This window comes from Chinchilla lanigera, unplaced genomic scaffold (assembly GCF_000276665.1).
Source record: "Chinchilla lanigera isolate Chin_1 unplaced genomic scaffold, ChiLan1.0 scaffold00026, whole genome shotgun sequence".
Taxonomy (NCBI): Eukaryota; Metazoa; Chordata; class Mammalia; order Rodentia; family Chinchillidae; genus Chinchilla; species Chinchilla lanigera.
This window is the reverse complement of record NW_004955427.1, coordinates 22,259,142-22,280,666: the sequence shown is the minus strand read 5'-3', so window position 1 is coordinate 22,280,666 and position 21,525 is coordinate 22,259,142. Positions and strand designations below refer to the sequence as shown.

The window sequence follows — 21,525 nt, the reverse complement described above, 5'->3', positions numbered from 1 at the left end:
CATCTCCTGGTAGTGCCATAGACTGGTGACCAAGCCTTTAACATAAGGCCTTTGGGGGACATTCAGATCAAATCACAACACTAGCTCAAGATCACACAGCAAGTAAGTGGCCTGTAATTCAGACCTAAGTCTGACAGAACCCAGTGCCCAAGTTGGGGCATGAAAAAGATTCCCACAGGGCTGAGGATACAGCTCAGAGGCACAGTGCTTGCCTTGCAAGTGCAAGGTCCTGAGTTCAAGTTCCGGTACCAAAAAAAAAAAAAAGACTCCTATAGCCATGCACATTTTACTGCTTGCTCCTATAAATACAAGGCTAGCTGCATTTTTTTTCAGGTTCAGCATGCCTGCTCTGAACATCCAAAATCCTAAATGCTCCAAAATCCAAAGCTTTTTGAGTGTCAACATAAGAACAGGTGGAAAATTCCATAGCTGACCTCTTATGACATGGCACAAAGCAAATGCGCTAAAAATATTGTATAACATTAACTTCCAGCTATGTGTGTAAGACATGCATGGGAGATACATGAATGTTGTGCTTAGACTTAGGTTCCACCTCCAACATGCCTCATTATGTATGAGGCATGCTCAGAAAATGTGAATATTTAAAAATTATTTTGAATTACTAGAGTAAAAGACACATTGCCATTAATCTCCCTCAAAGAACTCCCCTTTGCTTCAAACACACTTATCCCATTGTCCTTGCCACTTTCGGAAGCTGTTCTGGAAGGCTTTTGTTAGGCTTTTGTTAGTGTCTTCATTTGTGCTATTGTGGCTACCTTGGTGTTCTGAATCAATTCAAAATATTTACCTTCCAAGGTCATTTTGATTTTGGGGAAGAGCCAGAAGTCACACTGTGCCAGATCTGGTAAATAAGGTGGGTGAGGACACACCAAATGTCTCTATGAGCCTGCCTTTCCACTGGGTGGTACTCAGCAGCGTATTTACTATATTGATCACACCTCATAAAAACAAGGACTTCCAGAACTGCATCTGAAAGTGCGAAGCACTATAAGAAAATATGTTCAAGATGAAGGGGAGTCTTTTGAGGGTAATTGCTGGCACTGGGCTTTTACTGTAATAAATTTTTTACAACATTCACCGTATATATGTTTTTAAATATTTATTATATATTTTGATCGCCCCTTGAGTATGCAAATATTCCAAAATCCAAAACATTTCTAGTCTCAAGCATTTTGGATAAAAGGTACTCAACCTATCACCACCACATCCGGCCATATATTTTGCTTTTCTTAAGAACCATTCCTTACACTTACGGTTACACAGAGTAATAACCCCCACCCTACTTCGTACTCCCCATAGAAAATGTGGCTGTCAACAAGAAAGAAGTCAGCTTGGAGTGGTGGTGCATGCCTGGAATCCTAGCATTTGGGAGGCTGAAGCAGGAGGATTGCTGCGAGTTCAAGGCCAGCCTGGGCTACATAGTGAGACCCTGACTTAAAACAAAACAAAATAAAACAAGACAAAACAAAACAAAAAAACAAAAACAAAAAACTCAACCCTCCCCCCGCCAAGAAACAAGAGACAAGTCAGGCTGGCCACTTGATCCGAGAGCTTATAAAAACAGGTTTTCTTATCCTGAAATTGCAACTGCAGTACATTTAACCAAGACTTAAGTCCCTGAAGCTTTTAATGTTTTGGAAAGCTTCTCCTAGAGCCAAGAGGGCCTTGGATGGCTGCCAACCTGGTGTGCCAGGCCTGTAAACGAGGAAGAACCGGTAGAGGGAATGCTGAATTAGGCAGTGGGGAGGAGGAGGAGCAGGTGAATTCCCACTCCGGAAATCTAGCTCTGCCTCAAAGCTCTGTTAATTGATAAAGAAATAACAAGTGCCCATGGCTTGTGGTGCACGGCCAGGCTTTTAGCACATTATCTCATTCAGTCCTCTACAGTGGGGAATCTAAATCTAAACCCACGGTTACAACCTTCAGGTCTCAACCCAAGGGCCAAGTCACAAAAATCAATCCAGTGAGTGAAACCAGCATCTTTTTTTTTAAACCAGCATCTTTTAAACATGACATTAAATAGAAAACATCAGTGTGTATCTTAGCAAGTCCCAGCAATCAGTGGAACATTTATATCTGCTATTAATGTACATATGACCTGGACTATGTTGTAAAATGTATACTTGCTCTTGCAGGAGTTGTGGTAAAAATGTTTGCGAAACTGCTGTAAAGAATGGGTATGGGAGGTAGTACTATGCCCACTTTAGACATGTGAAAACTGAGGCTCAAAGGAGGTAAGAGGTTTGACTCGGGTCGAGCTGAAGAAGGACACTGAGCCTGGACCCTCTTCTTCACGCCCTTCCATGTGAATAGTCCCCAACATATCCCTGGAGCTGCCACCCACTTGCTATAGCGTCATCTAGAACAAAGACCAAAGCCAGGCACAGAGGCACTCGCCTGTAATTCCAGCACTTAGGGAGGCTGAAGTAGGAGAATTTCAAGCTCAAATTCCATTTGGGTAACTCAGCAAGACCATGTCTCAAAATAAAAAAAAAAAAAAGGGTGGGAGCAGTGATAGGCATCCCTGGGTACCACAGAAAACAAAACAGAACAAAACAAAAACTCAAAGCCGAGAAGCCAGCAAGACTGTTTTTCCTTCCAATCTAGTGCCCACGTCTGACCAGCTAGAAAGAGCCACAACGACAACCCGATCCATCTTTCCTCTGCTCCCTGCACACCTGCCATTCTCCTCCAGAGAAAAGCAAAACCAGCCTGTGCTCTGACCAAGTGACGTCACAGTGAACAAAAATGATTCAGCTCTTGATGTGCACAGAACTTGTTCTGCACCACTTGGTGGAGAGCAGCAACCTTACCTGGGAAAATATCACTTGCCACACAAGGTGAATGCTGTCACCTGCTATAGTCTAGATCTGGAATGGCCCCCAAAAGCCTGTATGTTAAAGGCTTGGTCACCATCCTGTGGCACTACTGGCAGGTGGTAGAACCTTTTTTGAGGTGGGGTCTAGTGGGTGGGTAACCTAACAGTCATGGGGGGTGTCCCCTTGATGGAGACATTGGGACTCCACCCCTTGTTATCTCCTTTTGCTTCCCAGCTGCTATAAAATGTACAGGTTTCCTTCACCATACGTTCTCACCATGGTCAACTGCGCCATACAGGCCCAAATCAATAGAGCCCATCAACCATGGACTGAAACCTAAGAAACCACACGCCAAAATAAACCCTTCCTCATTTTAAGTTGATTATCTCAAGTATTGTGCACAACCATAGAAAGTTGTCTAAAAGATTACCTTATAAGTTGTGTAGCTGTACCATGACTTTTAAGTACATGCTTTTTAGAAACACAGATTCCTGGGCCTTATTCTTAAAGAAAATCACACTTGGATCTGGATGGCCCAGAAATCCATATTTTTGCAAATACTCTTAAAAGTGGCTTTCACCCACAACCAGATTAGAGAAATTCTGCCCCGGTCTTGTCTTTTATGAATTCTCTCTCTGGACACCATGTCACTCCCTGCTCCATTCACAACCAGGATTTTCCATTTTCCCCTCATTCCTTGCATTCCTTATCCTTCTTCAGATGACTCTTGGTGGAGGTTCAATAAGGACCTCTTGAAATAAAATCAAGAACACATAAAGAACTAAAAAAAATTAGACCCCTCAGGGATACAGCTTAGCGGCTCTGGTGCCTGCCTGGAAAGTGAAAGGTCCTGAGTTCGATTCCTGGTTCCAAAAAAAAATTAGACCCCTCTAAATAAAACACCCAAACAAAAATAGGGCAAATGAAATGAATAGGCACTTCTCAGAAGTACAAATGACCAACAAATACATGAAAAAATGCTCATCATCTCTGGGCATCAGAGAAATGTAAATTAAAACTACACTGACATACCATCTTACTCCAGAATGAACGGTTATCATCAAAAAGCTAATAAATGCTAGTGAGGATGTATGGAAGAAAGGAACTCTACTACATTGTTGGTGGGAATGTAAACTATTACAATCACCATGGAAGTCAGCATGGAGATTGCCCAAAATACTAAAACTAGAAATTCCATTTGACTTAGCTGTTCCACTTCTAGGTATCTTCCAGAAAGAATTGAAATCATCATACTATAGGGAACATGCATACTCATGTTTAAGCAGCACAATTTATAATAGATAGAAACAGCATGTATGTCCATCAACAGATAAAAGTATAAAGAAAATGTATTTCTTTAAATATAGTGCAGTACTACTCTGCCATTAAAAAAGATGAACTTGAGGCATTCTTAGGCAAATGAATGCAACTGAGAACATAATGTTAAGTGAAATAAGTCAGACACACAAGCTTAAATATCAAATAGTTTCCCCTATATGAGAAACATTCTTTCTATGTATCTATCTATCTATCTATCTATCTCCGTGTGTGGGGTGTCTCCTATGCCATGTAAGTTCAGGACCTGATCTTGACATGGAGCCTCTTGTATGACAACTGTCCTTTGTCATTTTTTTTGGTTTTGTTTTGTTTTTTTGAGACCAGATCTCACTACATAGTTTAGGCTGGCTTTGAACTTATTATGGAGCCCAGGCTTGCCTCAAATTTGCAGCAATCCTGCTGCCTTAGCCTCCAGCATGCTGGGATTATAGGTGTATGCCACGAGGCCTGGCTGTGTTGTGTCCTATGTGTGTATGAGAGAGAGACAGAGACAGAGAGACAGACAGACAATCTCACCATGAGACAGAGCTCTGGAAGGGCAAAGATTGTCTTTTTTTAAGTCTTTTCAGACAGGATCTCACTGTGTAGTTCAGGCTGGCCTTGAACTCACATATAGCCCAGGCTGGCCTTGAACTCACAACAATCTTCCCACCTCAGCCTCCCTAGTGCTGGGATTATAGGTGTGGACCACCATGCCCATGGGTGCTGGGGTATAAGGAGGACTATGTTTAACTGGCTTCTGTTAGGGACACAATGGGCATTTGCACAGCTCTTTCTGTGCCCATGAAGGTCTGCACTCTCCTGGCATGTCCTCTTGCTGGCTCTCTGTACACCCATGGGGCTGGCCTCCAGCTCCTGTGGACGTAAGTGTGTGTGCATGTTGTGCCTTTCTTGACTACCTGAATTAGCTGAGGGATCCCTATTACACCTATACTTTCTCTTCCTAGCACTTACTAACCGAATGAAGTTGTTAATCAGTAGCCTTCCCGCTAGGCCACTGGAGGAAGGGATGGGGTCCATCTTATTTATCACTACATTCCCCAGTGTCTTAGCATGGAGCCTGGCTCATAAAGATTCACAAGGAAATATCCACTTGGAAACAAACAAGTACTTGTGTTATGCACAAACGCAGGATGCCGATGCTCGTCCTCCCACTCCCCTAATGTAGACACATGTACAAAACTCTGCCCAGGACACAGCAAGATTAGGCCCCTTAGTGACATCAAACCCGCCGGTCCCTGAGGACACTTGGCTACTTGGCCTGACAAGAGAGCTTTCCAGCCCAGCCCACACCTGGACTCAGGTGACAGGTCACATGAGCTTGTGACAGTCCACCTAGACATCTTCCAACAAGGACAAGGGGACTTGCTCACTCATTCAAGATGCTAAGGGGCTGGGAGAAGTGTGGGATTTTTTTGGAGGGAATGGATCTTCCACCCCTGCCCCAGCAAGCTATAATGAATGAAATCTGTACTTACAACTGGACCTCAGTGCAAGTTTGAGGAATAAAAAGATGCAAAAAAGCTATTCTAACCTCCTGCATCTGAGTGTCATTAACCCCCCACTTTGCATGATTGCAAAGTTAACAGACAGACTGGTGTGTGGCACCGGAAGGAGCTACTGGGGAAGAGGAAGTCACTATGTGCCTAGATAGCTGCCCCTCCTCCTGGGACAAGCTGAAGAAGTAGTATGGACCCTCCCCAGGCAAACAGCTGCCAGCGTGGTTGCTTAAACATCAAGTGAGCCACTGAGCACCCCAGCCTGATCCTCTGTGCCTTCACCTTCCAGGTCACACATACCTCCGATTCGTGGAATACTATGTTGCTTCCCACCTCTGAACACCCACCCGCACCTCTCTAGGGGTCAGCCTAGGGGTCATAGTGCTTTATCAGTGTCCCTCACAGGATTCAACACCATACTGATGTGGCAGAGATGCTCTGTAAACCAGCAGCCAGAGGCCCCAGTGTGTGCTGCAGGATGGGCCATCCCACCTTGGGTGAGTACTGTGGCTCCCTCCTGCCTGCATGGGCCCCAAGACATTAGGGGTGCAGGGGGGCTCCAGGCAACATAAAAGAACTTCAGTCCTCCTTACACCCCAGCACCCATCTCTGGCCTCTTGTCAACTAGCCTCAAAAGCCACCATAAGTGCTAAATGAGATACAGAACAAACCACAAAGCTGACGCAAACTCCTGGAGGGATTGGTGTGGTTGGCCTTTAGGTCTCTGGGGAGGATCCACTATCACAAGGAAGTGGGTGGCTTAAATCCTGAGCCTCTCTGCTTGCACCACTCCCCAAGTGTCCCCACAGGAGCGTGTTGGGGCTGGGGGACACACAAGGTGAGAGTCCAGAGCCAGTTCAAGGAACTCAGGGAAGAATCCCAGCAGGACAGCGCCCAACTAGGCAACCGTGCCGCCTCCTGCCCACACACCGCCTCTGGCCAGCGCCCACGGCCCACCGCCTCCACTCCCCTGACTTCCCCATCACCTCAGATTCAACAGCTTGCAAGGCTGCAGGGCTCCCACTGATCAGGCATTTTCACACGCCAAGCACTGTGCTGTGTGCTTCCTGTGTTATTTCTCATCCTTTTAACTCTGCAAGATGGATATTATTACCACCATTTACAACCAAGAAAAGCGAGGCAGGGTTCAAGGCCACTTGGCTCTGGAGCATTTCACTGGCTAAAAGCCCCCGTGCTTTCCACCACTTCATACTTGACTCCACCTTGGAGATAACAGGGAGGAAAGCAAGAGGATGAAAGCGTTGTTCTGGGAAAAGTAACCCTGCCTCACCCCTGCAACCCAGCCCAGCATGGGGCCTGACTGATGTTATTAAAAGAGCTGCTTGCATCACATCTCTGCATCACCTACAGAATCCAGTCCCTGGGGCTTTGCTGGGCATTTAAGGTTCTTTGCCCTCCTCTTTCCCAGTTTCTTCCCTGCCCTAGACTCAAATCCTGCTTCTGCCCAGGCTGAGCTCCTCGTTTCCCACATTTCCATCCTGGAGACTGCCTTTCACTCTATCCACCATACACATTGGGACGCCTGGGTGCCAAGCACTGGGCTAAGTACTGGGGACACAACGGTCACACAGGAGGATTTCTGTGGTCACAGAATTAGGAGTAAGGCCAGTTCCTACTTCACTCTTGGAGTGTTCTCTGATCACTTGCTGCTTGTCCCTGTCCCAAATCCCAGCAGTCAGCACTTGCCATTCCAGGGGCACTCAGCCATGGCTCCAGCTTATGCGTCAGGTCTGTTTGAAGACTTCCTCTGTAATGTGTTTATTTCTGTGGGAAAAGTGCACTATGGGTTCCAAACAGTATTATAAATGGCATCAGATCCCCAGGCCAGCCCACAAAAGCCTATTAAATACATAATGGTCCCAAAGATGTGCAGGTCCTAAGTGAGTATACCTTAAAAGCTCTGTAGGAGAGATCAACGGCAAATTACCTGCCTTCTGGACCTCCACTCACCCTCCCCTGGGGTCTGAGCTTAGAGCTACCATCAGGGACAGAGGCAGGAAGAAAACAGAGGTGGGGAATGCAAAAGACCGAGGAGTGCAAAGAACCTAATTTATAATTTAGGTCTGGCTTTATTCCTGGCTCTGCCCTTATTAAATGGGTGGCTGAGTCTCTTGCCTCTAGGAGCATCATAAAATAGAGTTGAGGGGGATGTGTGTGGATCCCAACAGTAGAGTCCTTGCCTCTACCGTACAATATCCTAGGTTCCACCCCCAGCACTGCAGGATAACATAAGGAGGGTAACGCAGATCAGTTCTCAGACTGTTGAATCACAACAGTCCTTATTTAAAAAGTTATATATATAAAAGTAATACGTACTATGTGTTTTAAAATAATGTTTATCAAGAAAGGACTTTTTTAAAGGAAATCACAAAATACTATGATCGATAGTTTCATTTTTGGAGAAAAACACTGTAAACACTCCACCTAAAATATGGACATCAAATCAGGAAAATGGACAAATGTGTTAACTGAAAATATTTGGATTCATGGAGGAAAAATATTCACCACTGTTTGTTATTTTTCCAGTTTGTCTGCAGACCAGTAAAAGCTTGGTCACAGCCTGGCTCCGGTCTTTGGCCTGACATTTGAGAACCACTGAACTGGGAGACGTGTAGTGCACTCTCTGGCTGACATTTCTCCATCCTGTGGACTGGACAGGACTGGACAGCAATCAGCATGCATGGGCCTACGGAAAGCCTTGGGGCAGGGAGGAAGAGGAGGAGCAGGGCTGCAGTTTGAGAGCTGGCAGCCAGATGCAGGCTGTGGCAGGACTCCAGGCCTCCCTTAGCTGCTGCGGCCCCAGGCACAGGGATGTCAGCTTGGAAGACGTAGGGCCTAACTTGGTCCAGGTATCGACTGTGCCACTTTTCACCCTGGTATTCTTCTGGAAGGCTGAGGGAAGGCCCTCAAGGAGACCTTTTAGAAAATATCTGATGCTTCTGATTATAAACTAATACACACTCATTTGGACAGTATGAGAAAGCATAAGCAAAAAAGTAAACAAAAGTCATCCACCTCTCCACCTTTCAGAACAATCATTTACTATTCAGTTACTACTAATTCTTCAAATACATAACTTCACCCTGAGATTGAGTTTTCTATCCTACTTTTCCAGTAATCACATGAGTATTTTTGCACATCTTCAGATGTTCATCATCATATTTTAATAACAAACATTATACCCTAGTAAATATATTCTTTAAAAATCTGGCAATGAACTGAATGTGTCTACCAAGACTTTCTATGTTGAAATCCCCACTGTGACAGTATCAGATGGGACCTCTTAAAAAGTGCCCAAGACAGCTCTCCAGTCCTCTTTCTGTCTCATAAGGAAGTCAGAAGTCTACACCCAGGATGAGGGTCCTCCCTAGGACCCAACCATTCTAGCACCTTGACCTTAGCCTCCAGAACTGTGCAAAATAAATTTCTATTCCTTATAAGCCATGCACTCTATGGTATATTTGTTATATAACAACATCACTTCCCATGGTACGAGGAGTGCCAGAAGTTACTTAACGGTGCTGCTACTGTTGAGCATTATAACTATTCCCATATTTTTGCTATTATAAAAAATGGAGTGGATGTATATCTCTGTACATAAATCTCTGCAGATACCTTTATATAGTGGACCCCCTTGTCCAAGAGAGAGATGCTTGAAGCTACAGATGGTACCAAACCTTAGATATACCAGTTTTTCCAATACATACATAGCTATAAGAAAGTTTAACTTGGGGCTGGGGATATAGCTCAGTGGCATAAGCGCCTGCCTGGCAAGTGCAAGGTCATGAGTTCAATCCCTGGTACCGCAAAAAAAAAAAAGTTTAACTTATAATTTAGGCATAATGAGGGATTAATACTAAAATGGAACCATTATAACTATACTGTAGCAAAACTTAGGTGGATGTCTCTCATTTGAAATATCTTACTGTGTTGTACTTATCCCTCTTGTTGACTTCAGGAAATTAAAACTACAGAAAGTGAAGTTGATCACTGCACTCCTTTACTACTGTACTGTCCTGTACTGTACCTTGGGTCATAGCCCAGCACTGTGCCAACAGCCCTCAGTAAATATTGAACAAATAAAACCAATCTGACTCAGGGATCACAAAGCCCTTATCAGTCCTTCCCTTGCAGTCTTGCTCCCTCCACCTCACACCTGCTAAGCTTAGGGAAAAGAAAGGACAGATGTAAACTCCAGGTCTAGTGCTCTTAGCAAACCTCCCTACTTTTCTACACCGCTGAGAGGACCTGCGGACTGCCCTGCCCAGCTAGCCACACTCCTTCCGACTCTGCTCTGCCCACCCTGGAAGGCCTCAGCGGATCCTCCCTCCCTCTAAATTACCATGTGGACCCCACTTGGTGAAGGCTGCCAGCAGTTAGGGTACTAGCACTTTGCACTTCTGTCATTATTTGCTCACAGGACTGATAATCTTCCTGGCCCAAGGCAACACCAGAAGTCAGGCACAATGTTTATTTTTCTTCCCCACCCAAAATCCAACCCTGTATCAAACAGTGTGGTTGAGGGGGCTGGGGATTTAGCTCGGTGGCACAGCGCCTGCCTGGCAAGCGCAAGGTCGTGAGTTTGATTCCCAGTACCGGAGAAAAACCAAAAATAAAAACAAAAACAGTGTGGTTGGTAAATAAATGTTTGTTGAATGAAGCATCAGATTCCCAAGGCTTTATTTTTAGAGTGGAGAGAAAGGGGAAGGAAAGAAAGCAGGGCTCCCTGAAGAGCTGATGGCTTCAGGGGGAGATGGCCCTTTCCCCTGCTCTGGCCTGCCTGGCCTGGAGACCAGCCAGACCTAGTGGCTCCAGCAACTGATGGCAAACAGCTCCAGCACAACCAGAAAAACGTACAGGGAAGTGCAGATGCCGATCTAGATCTAGCCTGACTGATCCTAGAGAGAGAAAGCTTCAAGGGAACTGAGAGCCTCTTTCCCCACCCACTTCTAGACAACCGGAAGATAAGTGGCCACTCCTTACTGTGATCCCAAAAGGTCGAGGAATAAGAAGATGGAAGAGTTTAAAGCCACTCAATCCACACTCCTTTTCTCCTCTCATGTGCCCAGCACCTTGTCACACCCAAAAGAAAAAAAAAAAAACCCTGAAAAATCTAGGTTGGTGACAGTGGCGGGAGTGGGAGGTTCCCTGGAACTTCAGGAAAAAAGGAGTCAGGATGGTCTTAACATCAGAAGAACCAGAAGTCATTCGAGAGATGTGGAAGAAGGCCGAGACACCCCCAAGCGACACCAGAGCTGGAAGCCACACCCATTCCCACCTCTCCGTGGGATGCCCTGGAGGACCCCGAAGTGCCCCCAAATGCCCCTCGGCAGCAGCCCACCCCTCCCTGGACCCTGACACCACCCCTCTTCCACTCCTGTCTGATTTTGCAGTTTTCAGACATTTCTCATCCGACCCTCCGACAACCTTGGCAGGGTTATCTTCACTGTCCCCATCCCCCGAGTGAGGAAACCAAGACAGTGACATTAAACGATCCGCCGCGCCACACAGGGAGAAAGTGGCCCGGGCTCCAGCCAGTGTCCGAGGTGAGTTGGAGCACAACTCCTCCGGGTGGCTACTCCACCCAGCCCGCCGAGCCTAGCTGAGCCGAGCCTGTGGGCGGAGGCCCAGGTGCTAAGCCACTTTCCAATCTCCTGGAGTCGAAACCAAGATCCGGAGTGCTCCTAAAACCGGGTTCCCGCCTGCACCACGAAGAAGCACCCCCATCGCACCCCACACTCACACAGGTGCAGGGCCAGGAGTCTGGGCGGGGCGCACTCCCCAGCCTGCGGGTGTCCTGCCCTGGCCGGTGGCGCCCCCAGACCGAAGCCCCAAGCGGTCCCCCCACAAAGTTGTGTCATTTGCGAGCACCCTTCAAAGCATCGCCCGGCGTCCCGGGGCTGCGTCTGCCGAGGCGCCCGGTGGGAGTACACCGAGACCGCCCTGCTGTCCCCGCGGTGGCCGGGTGCGCACGCCCCCCGCCGGGTGCCAGAGGGCTGGGAGCCGAGGGCGCGGACCCGCACGCGGGGCGCACGTGCCGCCGGCCCGGACCCCACCGGACCTCCACTCTGCAGCTCACCCAGATCGCCAGCAGCAGCGCCCACGCCGGCCCGGCCCGTGCCATCCCCGCGCCGGTGCCCGCAGCCGGCTCGGATCTCCACTCGCGCTGCGCACCCGCCTGCTGGCTCCGCCGTGGCCAACAGCCACAGCCACTTCCCAACCGCTCCCCGCCTCCTAGTTCCCAGTGCCACGTCTGCCAAACCATGCGCACTAAGCGGGAGCGCCTGAGTGATGCTCCATGGGAGTTGTAGTTCGCAGCCGGTGAGCGCTTCCCCTCCCTGGGTGAACTTGCTGAAATGTGAAAGGCCGGGTCTGTGAGTAAGCGAAGGCATTAACTGAGGGGCTTACTCTGTGCCTAGAGTAGCCCATCCAGCTCAGAAGTAAGTTTTATGTGCCTGCTTTGTGGATGAGGAAGCAACCCCAAAATGTAAGCACAGTACTTTGACCCAGATCGTACAGCCTGTAAACGTCAGAGTTCCCCACTGCTTGTGAAAGACAGAAAATGCCTTGATCCCTGACTCCAATGCTCCCACCTACCTCTTCTTTTGTCTTTCACCAAAACTTTTTGAGCTGTTGGAAAAGTTTGGTGAGTCCTCAAAAAGTTATACATAGGTTAGATATGAACTCAAAACAATTGAGAACTGGTGTTCAAACAAGTACGTCTACACCAGTGTTTGCCGCAGCACTGTTTAGAATAGCCAAAAGTAGAAACAACCTAGATGCCCTCAAAGGTTGAATAGATAAAGATAATGTGATGTAGCTATACAATGGAATATTACTCAGCCACTGAATGGAATGAAGTATTGATACATAGTACTGTGAGGACAAATCTCAAAAATTAGTATGATAATTAAAAAAAAAAAAAAACCAAACTGCACACAGTGGGGCATAGTGGCACAGGCCTGTAATCCCAGCTACTTAGGAGACAGAGGCAGGAGGACTGAAAGTTCGAGGCCAGTCTCGATAACTTAGCTACTCTCTCAAAGTGAAAAAAAAACTAAATTGAATGGTATGGGACATACTCCGCACTCCCTGGGTTCAATCACCAGCACTGGAGGAAGAAGAAAAAGGAGAAGGAGGAGGAGGAGGAGGAGTAGTTAGACACAAAGGTCGAATATCATATGACCACATTTATATGAGATATCCGGAATGGGCAAATGATGGCGACAGGAGTTGTCTGGGCTGGGGGGAAGAGGGAATGGGAACAGGGGGTTCTTTTGGAAGTGATGAGAATACTTTGGAACTAGATAGAGGTGATGGTTGTGCAACACTGTCAATGTACTAAATACCGCTGAATTGTACGCTTTAAAATGGTTCTTTGATATTACATGGATGTTATCTCAACACAAAAATGTAAAAGGAAAATCCCTTTATTGAACCCATTGCATGTGCTAAAATTGTCATACAATTCAGTTGGGTAGGTTTGAGATACACAGTCGTGACAAGGATAAGGGGAGTACAGAGTGGGAGCTGGCAGGTTAGGGCTGAAAGATCCTTGAACACCTTCCAGATGATCAAAGCCAAACCCAGAGGTCATGCTTGACCCACCCCTCTTCTCAACAGACCCATCACGTTACTCACCATGTCCTTCCCATCAGTTCTGCCTCCAGAGCATCTCTTCTGCCACCTTCTTGTGTTGAAGTCACTGACACAGCTCACTTCGGTAAGGGTGACAGACTAAACAGTGGACCTGTATCTTAGTTACTTTCTTCACCACTGAGACCCATACCTGACACCCACAACCTAAAGAAGGAGGAATTTATCTTGGCTCACAATTTATAGAGGTTTCCGTCCGTAGCTGCCTGGCTCCAAGGCAGAGGGCATGGCGGAAAGGCCTGGAGAGAGGAAAGCTGCTTGCTCCCTGGCATCCAGGAAGCAGAGAGTCCAGGGAGGAGCCAGGAAGGGAGATACACCCTCCGGGTCACGCCCTCAGTGACCAGCCTCTTCTGATCTCCTCACAGCAAGTCAGCTGTATGCCCCCTCAATCTAATCACCTTCCAAACACCCTGTCTGTGATTCACAAGGCTTTAGGGGACATCTAGATATAAACCATAGTAACCTGTTTTTTTTTCTCAGTAATGTACGCAGTAATATCACTTGGATGTTATCATTGCCTGATGCCCTCCAAGGGCTTAGTTCTGTTGCCCTTAGAATAAAACACAAATTCCTTCTGTGACCTGCAGCCCTCAAGGCCTGGGCCCTTTCCTAACAGGCCTCATCTCCTATGCACACCGACTCAGCCCCTTCAGCTCTACTTCTGCACTTCCCAGCATTTCCTGCCCCTCCTCTCCCTGGGGCACCCCCAGTTGGGGATTTGTGTTCTGCCTGTCTCAGGGGACCTCAACACTTGTTTTGGCCTTTACCCCACTGGTACCTTCTGATCTTTGGAAGCTTTCCTCTCTGCTCCCTTACTTAGACAGGCCATTCAGAGCAACCCCGTTAAGAGGCAATTTCACTCTCCCCTTATTCCCTAGCTCAGGTCTTGATGCTTACACCAGCCCTTGCACAGTCAGCAATTACAGTCCTCTGCACCCATGGGTTCCGTGTGTGGATTCAACCAACTGTGGATAGGAAATATTTTTAAATGATTGTATTTTTGTCAAACACAAAGAAATATCCTTTCTGTCATTATTCCCTAAGCAATATAATACCTATGTATATTTGTCTTAGTCATTTTTCTCCCATTGCTGAGACAAAAATACCTGACACCCATAGTTAAAGGGGGAAAGGTTTATTTACCTCACAGTGTGTCGAGGTTTCAGTCCATAATCGGCTGGCAAAAGGCAGGGTGTGTGGCAGAGGGGGACTGCAGTTTGTGGCGGCCAAAAGGTAGCAAGTCAATCAAGAGAGAAGACACGCCCATTTCTGTCCCTTATATTGTATCCAGGCTACCAGGATTAGGGCAGTGCCAAACCAATCAGTAGACTGACTTAGTAATCACCCAGCCTTAATCCTAGTACCCTTAGTCCTAGCATTGCATCATGAATTAACCACACACTATAGATTCAGCCACCTCTGAAAAAACAGAGGCTTCGGGGGCACATCTGGACTCAAGCAATAACAACACTGTATTAGATATTACAAATAATCTAAAGATAATTTAAAGCACACAGGGAGATCGGACAGGTTAAATGCAAATATTATGCCATTTTATATAAGGCACTTGAGCATGGATTTTGGTGTCTAGAGAGGTTCCTGGAACCAATACCCCATGATACTTAGGGACGATGGACTTAGCTTGTGCTTTTTTTTTTTTTTTTTTTTTGGTTTTTCTCCGGTACCGGGAACCGAACTCACGACCTTGCGCTTGCCAGGCAGGCGCTTTTGCCGCTGAGCTAAGTCCCCAGCCCCAAGGGATGATGGACTTAGTTGTGTTCATTGTCTGTTGCTCTGACCTGAATGTATGTTTTACTTGCTTACCACCTCACTTCTGGAGCCTGGCACAGGGCCTGAGCTACACAGATGTTTTCTAATGCTGTTTTCGTGAATGGCTGGATGATTGAATGAGGTAGTGTGCCGGGAACTGCAGAAATTCCTATAGAAGGATGGAGGCAGGGCTTCTTCGGCATGCTTTGTTGTGCAACCTCAAACTCATGACCTGCATGCGGGTCTGGTGACACACATGAAGGCACCAGTAAGGCAAAGGCCAAAGAAAATGTTGGGGCATGTAGAAGAACTGGCACCCTCAGATGTCGCTAATGGGAACATAAATGGGTTAATCACTTTGGACAACTGTACATGTACAAAATACATTGGAAAATGACCATTGGGGAAATGCAAATTAAAATCACACTAAGACTCCATCTCACTCCAGAAAGAAAGGCTGTCATCAAGAGCAATAACAAATACTAAATGCTGGTGAGACTGCAGGAAAAAGGAACTCTGCTACATTGTTGATGGGGATGTAAAACAGTACAACCACAATGGAAATCAGTATGGAGATTCCTCAAAAAATTAAAATTAGAAATTTCATTTAACCCAGCTACTCCCTTTCTAGATATCTTCCAGAAAGAGTGAGACATCATATTACACTTGTACATGAATACCCATGTTTATAGCAGCACAACTCATAATAGTTACATCTTGGAAGCAGCCCATATGCCCGTCAACAGATAAATGGACAAACAAATGTGGTATTTATACTGTTCTGCCGTAAAGAGGGATAACCAGAGCCAAAATAGATACACCTTGAAGCCATTATATTAAGTGAAACAAACCAGCCACACAAATTTAAGTATCATATGGTTTCTATTATATGAGAAATATAAAATATAAATAAAGAGCAAAATAAAGGATACATAATAAGAAGCAGGGAGGTTGTTATTGTATGGCAAGGAGATTAAGAGTTAAAGGGAAGGGCAGGGGAGGAGAGAGGGTTGAAAAAAAGAATTAAGATTTGTTATATACAAGCACCAATTCCCCGTAAGGAATGTAATCATTATATATTGAAAACATGTACTAATAAAAAATAAACACTGAGAAAATGTTCATAGATGTTTTATTTATAGTAATGGTTATGAAATTGTTTTCCCCCAAATTTGTATGTTGAAGTCTTAACCCACCTCCAGAATATGATACTGAGAACCTTTAAAGCAAATCATAATAATTTAACTTCTTCCTTTCCTATCTTTATTTTTAAAAATTTCTTTCTCTTGTCTAATTGCTCTGGTTAATGTTTCTAGGACTATACTGAAGAAGAGTGGTGATAGTGGCCCTTGCCTTGTTCCTGATTTTAGAGTGAAAGCTTTCAGTTTTCGTCTGTTTAATATCATGCTGGCTATTTGTTTTTCATAGATGGGTTTTATCAGATTGAGATAAAGACCTCCTATTCCAATTTTCTGAAGGGATTTTATCATGAGTGAATGTTGGACTTTGTTAAATGCTTTTTCTGCATCTGTTGAGAAGATCATGTGATTTTTGTCTTTGGTACTGTTGATATGGTGTATTACATTTATTGATTTGCATATATTTAACCATCCCTGCATCCCTGGGATAAACCCCACTTGATTATGGTATATAATCTTCTTGATAATTTGCTGCATTCTGTTTGCCAGTGTCATATTAAAGATTTTTGCATCTATGTTCATTAGGGACATTGGCCTGTAGTTCTGTTTCTTGGTTGGATCTTTCTCTGTTTTTGGTATCAAGGTAATACTAGCTTCCCAGAATGACTTTGGGAGTATTGCTTCCCTTTCTCTATCATTAAAGAGTTTGAGGAGTAGGGTTATTAGATCTTCCCTAAATTTCTTGTAGAATTCAACGCTGAATCCATCAGGGCCTGGTCTTTTCTTTGTGGGTAAGTGTTTAATTACATTTTCAATTTCATTGACTGATAATGGGTTATTCAGAAATTGTATATCTTCTTAACTCAGCTTTGGTAATTCATATGTATCTAGGGATCTGTCCATTTCTTCTGTGTTTTCCATCTTATTAAAGGTTCTTGAAGTAGGTATTGATATTCTTCTTGATTTCCACAGGATCCATTGTAATTTCACCCTTTTCATTACTAATTAGATGAAAGACTAATTTGAGCCTTTTCTTTCCTTTTTTGATAGCATTGCCTAAGGGTTTATCAAATTTATTTACTCTTTCAAAGAACCAATTCTTTAATTCATTGATTCTTTGTATTGTTTTCTTAGTTTTAATTGCATTAATTTCTTCTCTGATATATATAATTTCCACCCTTGTACAAGCTGTGGGCTTGACTTGTTCTTTTTCTAAAAGCTTTTTTTTTTTGGTCTTTTTTGAGACGGGATCTCACTATGCAGTTCAGGCTGACCTTGAGCTCACTTTGTGGCCCAGGCTGGTCTTGGGCTTGCAACAGTCCTCCTACCTCAGCCTCCAGAGTGCTGGGATTACAGGCATGCACCACCATGCCCAGCTTCTAAAAATTTGATGTTCATCATTAGGTTACTCATTTGAGTTTGTTCTGTTTTCCTGATATGAGAATTCACAACCATAAATTTCCCTCTTAGGACTACTTTCATTGTGTCTCACAAGGTCCAGTATATTGCATCGGTATTGTCATTTAACTGTTGATACTGTTTAATTTCTTCTCTAATTCCATTGTGACCCATTGGTTGTCCAGTAGGGTATTATTTAATTTCCATGTATTTATGGAATTTTTGTGGTTTCTTTTGCCATTGATTTCTAATTTCATTGCACTGTGGTCTGATAATATACATGGGATAATTTCAATTCCTTTGCATTTACTTAAGCGTGTTTTATGGGCTAGTATGTAGTCTATTTTGGAGAATCTCCCATGCACAGTTAAGAAGAATGTATATTCTGCTGTTGTGGGGTGGAACACTCTGTAGACATTTACTAACTCCATTTGCTCACAGGTTTGATTCAATTCTGATATTTTCTTTGTTGATTTTTTGTCTGGTTGATGTATCTCTTTGTGACAATGGAGTATTAAGTTTCCCCATTAAAATTATGTCAGTGCTTATTTGATGTTTCATGTCCATTAATATTTGTTTTACATAGTTAGGTTGCCTGAATTTGGTGCATATATATTTATGATTATCTCTTCATCTTGGAGTTTTCCCTTTACAAGTATGTAGTAACCTCTCTGTGTCTTTTGATCAGTCTTGGCTTGAAGTTCACTTTGTCTGCAAATAGAATAGCTATCCTTATTTTCTCCACGGTCCTGTCACATGAAGTACTGTTTCCCTTCCTTTGACTTTCAGTCTATGAATTTCTTTTTGAGTTAAATGTATTTCTTATATGCAGCCTATTATTGGATCTTGTTTATTGATCCATTCTGCCAGTCTGTTTCTTTTGATCAGTGAACTGTGACCATTTACATTGATGGTTATAACTGATATGTATTGACTTATCCTTGTCATTTCATTTTCCTGTTCTTGGTTCCCTGTCTTTCCCCTCTGTTTAACTGCTTGTCTTGCCTGAAAGACCCCAAAAATTCCATCAAAAGATTTCTAGATTTAATAACCAAATTCAGTCATGTAGCTGGATACAAAGTCTACACTCAAAAAATCAATAGCATTCCTGTACGCAAACAACAAATTCACTGGGAGAAAAATTAGGGAAACAACACTTTTCACAATAGCATAGAAAAAAATGAGATACTTAGGAATTAATCTAACAAAGGAAGTATAAGATCTATACATTGAAAACTATAGTACTTGAAAAAGGAGATCAAAGAGGTTATCAGAAAGTGGAAAAATATCCCTTGCTCTTGGATAGGGAGAACCAATGTGGTGAAAATGGTCATATTTCCAAAATTGCTATACATACTTAATGCAATACCAATCAAAATACCATTAGCAAATCTCAGAGTTAGATAAAATATTCCTAAAATTCATTTTGAACCAGAAGAGACCTAGAATAACAAAAACAATTCTAGGCAGCAAAGGCAAGGCAGGAAGCATCACAATCCCAGACTTGAAATTATACTACAGAGCTACTGTAGTATACCATACTATAGTATAGCAGTACTATGGTATACTATGGTATATAGTACAGTATAGTATACTATAGTATACTGCAGTATACCATAAAAACATGGTAGTAGCAAAAAAAAAAAAAAAAAAAAAAAAGAAAAAAGAAAAAGAAAGACCTGAGGATCAATGGAACAGATTAGAAGATGCAGAAACAACGTTAACATATTCAGCCACCTTATCTTTGACAAAGGGGCCAAATGCCTTCACTGGAAGAAAGATAGCCTTTTTAATATGTGATGCTGGGGCCAGGCATGGTGGCTTACACCTATAATCCCAGCACTCTGGAGGCTGAAGCAGGAGGATCACTGTGAGTTCAAGGTCAGCCTGGGCTACAAAGTGAGTTCCAGGCCAGCCTGAACTGCTTAGTGAAACTTTGTATCAAAAAGACAAAAAATAAAATAAAATTTTAAAAAATGATGCAGGGAAAACTGGCTTTCCACATGCCTAAAACTGAAATTAGACACATGTCTATCACCATTCACTAAACTAAAATCAAAGTGGATTGAGGATCTGAATATTAAAACAGAAACATTAAATCTGCTGAAAGAGACAATAGGTAGAACTCCTGAAGACATAGGTATAGGCAAGGACTTCATGAACAAAATCCTCAGTACATGGGAAATATTACAAAGAATCAGCAACTGGGGTCTCATCTTACTAAAAAGCTTTTGTGCAGCAAAAAGAAAAAATAACTCACCACCAAAGTGAAACGATAACCCACAGAGTAGGAAAAAATTTAGCCAGTTTTTCCTCAGACAAAAGATCTATATCTAAACATTTAAAGAATTGAAAAAGATCAGATGCCCCAAAATTTAAAGATGCAATCCAAAAATGAGCATCTGAGATGAATATACACTTCTCAGATAAAGAAGTCGAAATGGCAAATAAATATAAGAAAAAGTGTTGAACATCACTGGTCATTCAAGAGATGCAAATTAAAACAATGCTGAGATTCCATCTCACTCCAGAAAGAATTGCTATTATCACCACACCAATCAATAATAAATGCTGGTGGGGATATAGGAAAAAAGAAATTTTCTCCACTCTTGGTGGGAATGTAGACCAGTCCAACTGTGGAAATCAGTGTTGAAATTCCTCAGAATTCTAGAACTAGAAGTCCCGTTTGATCTAGCTATTCTCTTTCTTGGTATCTTCCCAAAAGAATTAAAAGCATCATATCACAGTGATATATGCACACCCATATTTATAGCACTACAATGTGTAATAGCTAAATCTTGGAAACAACCCAAATATCTACCAACTGATGAATGGATAAAAAAGATATGGCTTTTCTATGCAATAGAATACTACTCAACCATAAAGAAGGATAAACTTGAAATATTTATAGCTAAATGGATGGACTTTGTGACTATATACTTAGGGAAATAAATTGGACATCCATGTGTAAATATTGCATTGTCTCTCTGGTGTGAGAATCTGAAAGTGTACATAAAAACCAAAATGTATACTAGATATTGTGAAATAGGAAGAAACTGCTCAAAAGGAAAATGGAAGTAGGGAGAGGGAAAGGAAGAAAGGGAAAAGAAAAAAATTGAGAATAAAAGGATAAAATGGAAACAAGGAGGGAAAGAGGGGCTGAAGGGAAGGGAGAGGAACAGGAAAAAATGAGGAATCAAGATATATCATGCACAGGAACAAATACTCTATGATGAATGTGATCATTATGTATATCTAAACGATACTCATAAACTTAATAATAATAAAAAAGAGGTGATTAAGATTAAAGGAAGTCATTGAAGTAATCCCTCATACAAATGACTCTTGTCCTTATAAAAAGAGGAGCCTAGGGCACACACATAGAAAAAAAGCCATGTAAAGCCATCAGCTAAAGAGAGAGGACCTCGAAGAAACCAGCCTTGCCAATACCTTGATCTGGGCCTTCTCGGCTCCAGGATTATTGGAAATAAATTTCTGATGGCTAAACTGTATAGACTGTGGTACTCTGTTAAGGCAGCCCTAGAGAACTAGTATAGTAGCCAAACTTGAAATAGTATGAATTTCCCTAAACCGAAGAATAGATAAATCAATGATAGTATATTTTAATCTAAAAAGTACTGATATATGCAACAATATGATTGAATCTCAAAACTATAATGGTGAGTAAAAGCAGCCAGACCCAAGGGAATACATACAACATGGTTCCATTTATCTGATGTTCAAGAACAGGCAAAGGTGATCTAGGATGATGAAAGAAAAACAAGTTGGGGCGGAGCAGAAATGGTTAGGAGAAAGCACAAGCAAGCATGATGGGTGCAGCAAATCTGGGGTTCCCAACTCCTG

At 43.5% G+C, this 21,525-nt stretch overlaps 1 protein-coding gene across 1 annotated transcript in view; it reads right to left on the bottom strand.

The window, feature by feature from the left end:
* The window catches only part of Pdia5 (protein disulfide isomerase family A, member 5), an 87,394-nt gene extending 75,457 nt beyond the window's left edge, over nucleotides 1–11,937 (bottom strand). Inside the window, exon 1 of the mRNA XM_005386524.2 lies at nucleotides 11,778–11,937. Within this exon, the coding sequence (XP_005386581.1) occupies nucleotides 11,778–11,822 (45 nt within the window). The 5' untranslated portion in view covers nucleotides 11,823–11,937. The remainder of the gene's footprint in view (nucleotides 1–11,777) is intronic.
* Nucleotides 11,938–21,525: the final 9,588 nt, after the last annotated feature.